The 2525-nt window shown below is 64.4% G+C and overlaps 1 protein-coding gene across 1 annotated transcript in view; it reads left to right on the forward strand.

Annotated features, from left to right (window-relative positions):
• Nucleotides 1-2525, forward strand: part of NEUROD2 (neuronal differentiation 2) — a 2835-nt gene extending 310 nt beyond the window's left edge. Inside the window, 3 exon segments of the mRNA XM_077779272.1 lie at nt 849-912; nt 914-1582; nt 1584-2525. Of these exon segments, the coding sequence (XP_077635398.1) occupies nt 854-912; nt 914-1582; nt 1584-1812 (957 nt within the window). The 5' untranslated portion in view covers nt 849-853 and the 3' untranslated portion in view covers nt 1813-2525.

Here is a 2525-nt window from a genome sequence, read left to right on the forward strand (position 1 = left end):
CCCCCCCCCCCACAAAAAAAAAAAAAAAAAAAAAAAGGAAAAGAAAAAAGAAACGAAACAAATTTGATACCCCCCACCATCAATACCGAAATACAACGAGATCTGGAGAGTCGTGAAGGAGGGAGGCAGTTTGAAGGGGGTAAAGGGGTCCCTGACCGCAGGGGAGACGGACGGGGCTCGCTTCTCTCCGTCTCCTCCCCATGCCCGGGTTCCCAGGTCCTCGCCGCCCGGAGCCGGCTCCGAGAGCCGGGGACGCAAAGGCTAGGAGAGACGGTCCTCCCGCCTCTGGAACTGGGGCTGCGGGGGTGGGGGCCGGGCGGAGGGCGGCGCGCGGCCAAGTTGCAAATTGGATTAGGGAGCGTGGGGGTGAGAGCCGCGGGAGGGGTGGGGGAGCCCGGTCGAGGGGCCCGGGCCGCCAGAGCAGCCGTGCGGGGCAGCTGTCCCCACCCGCGGCCGCCCAGCCTTGCTCCACAGCCCGGAGAGAACCGGCGTTCAGGGCGAGCGCGTCGCCTCCCCGGGCGAAGATGTCCGTTTCCTAACGCCGGGACTCGGTCCCTGCCCTGACCCGGAGAAGCCCCGAGCTCGGGCAGCGGCCCCTCATTCAGGCAAGGGGCGGAGCCGGGGCCCAGCGCTGGGGAGAGGGCCTGGGCCGAGAACCCGGGCCGGCAGCCGGGGACAGGGCTGGGCCGGCTCTGGGCGGGGCAGGCGGGGGAGGTGGGCATCCAGGGGGCCCTGGGCGCCGGGACTTGGGGGTGGAGGCGAGCTGGGGGAGGGGGGGCGGCCTGACCCTAGCGCGTCCCTCACTCAGTGCTATCTGTCTCCCCTTGCTGCCCGCGGGGCGCCCTCAGGCACCATGCTGACCCGTCTGTTCAGCGAGCCCGGTCTCCTCTCGGACGTGCCCAAGTTCGCCAGCNGGGCCAGCCCGGGCCGCCAAGCCAGTCCCTCTCCGTGCAGACGAGGTGCCAGAGGCCGCGCTGGCCGAGGTCAAGGAGGAAGGCGAGCTGGGGGGCGAGGAGGAGGAGGAAGAGGAGGAGGAGGAAGGGCTGGACGAGGCAGAGGGCGAGCGGCCCAAGAAGCGCGGGCCCAAGAAGCGCAAGATGACCAAGGCGCGCCTGGAGCGCTCCAAGCTGCGGCGGCAGAAGGCGAACGCGCGGGAGCGCAACCGCATGCACGACCTGAACGCGGCGCTGGACAACCTGCGGAAGGTGGTGCCCTGCTACTCCAAGACCCAGAAGCTGTCCAAGATCGAGACGCTGCGCCTAGCCAAGAACTACATCTGGGCGCTCTCGGAGATCCTGCGCTCGGGCAAGCGGCCCGACCTGGTGTCCTACGTGCAGACGCTGTGCAAGGGTCTGTCGCAGCCCACCACCAACCTGGTGGCAGGCTGCCTGCAGCTCAACTCGCGCAACTTCCTCACGGAGCAGGGCGCCGACGGCACGGGCCGCTTCCATGGCTCTGGGGGCCCATTTGCCATGCACCCCTACCCGTACCCGTGCTCGCGCCTGGCGGGCGCACAGTGCCAGGCGGCGGGCGGCCTGGGCGGCGGCGCGGCGCACGCCCTGCGGACCCACGGCTACTGCGCCNAACTTCTCACTCAAGCAGGACTCGTCGCCCGACCACGAGAAGAGCTACCATTACTCTATGCACTACTCGGCGCTGCCCGGCTCGCGGCCCACGGGCCACGGGCTGGTCTTTGGCTCGTCGGCTGTGCGCGGGGGCGTCCACTCGGAGAATCTCTTGTCTTACGATATGCACCTTCACCACGACCGGGGCCCCATGTACGAGGAGCTCAATGCGTTTTTCCATAACTGAGACCTCGCGCCTGCCCCTTTCTTTTTCTTTTGCCTTTGCCCGCACCCTTGTCCCCAGCCCCCCGAGCGCAAGGGGACCCCCACCTATCCTGGCGCCGGGCGCGGGGAGCGGGCCGCCGGTACTGACCCTCTCCTGGGCAGTGCAGTCCTCTTACCAGTGGGTGGCCCGTCCCAGGAGCCTCGATTACCCCAGGGGACTCGCCTTCTCTCTCCCCAAGGGGTTTCCTCCTCTTTCCCAGGGGTACTTCTCCAGGGATCCCTCCTAGGGCACTCCCTGGAGACCACCCCCCCCCCATTCCCAATCCCTACACTTAGGTTTCCTCCTCCTCTTCCCCTCTGCAGGCCCAAAGGCATTGGCAAGGGGGCAGCTGAGCTGTGGGATACCGTTTTCCTCTATTGTTGTCGTTGTTATTATTATTATTATCATTATTATTATTATTATAACAGACACCGAGCTGCCAAGGCAGAAAGGAGCCGGGCGCCCCCTCTTTCTTGAAGAGGGCATAAGTCAGGGCGCTCGAGCCTGGACCTGGAACACCCTCTCCCCAAACCCTAGTCTCAGCGTTTCGTGATTTTAATTTTGGCGGGAGGAAGTGTGGATTGAGAGGAAAGAGAGAGGCCAAGACAATTTGTAACTAGAATCCGTTTTTCCCCGGTTCCTTTTTTTAAACAAACAAACAAACAAACATACATACAAAAAAAAAAAAAAAAAAA

This window comes from Crocuta crocuta, unplaced genomic scaffold, assembly GCF_008692635.1.
Source record: "Crocuta crocuta isolate KB4526 unplaced genomic scaffold, BGI_CrCroc_1.0 scaffold68, whole genome shotgun sequence".
In the NCBI taxonomy this organism is placed as follows: Eukaryota; Metazoa; Chordata; class Mammalia; order Carnivora; family Hyaenidae; genus Crocuta; species Crocuta crocuta.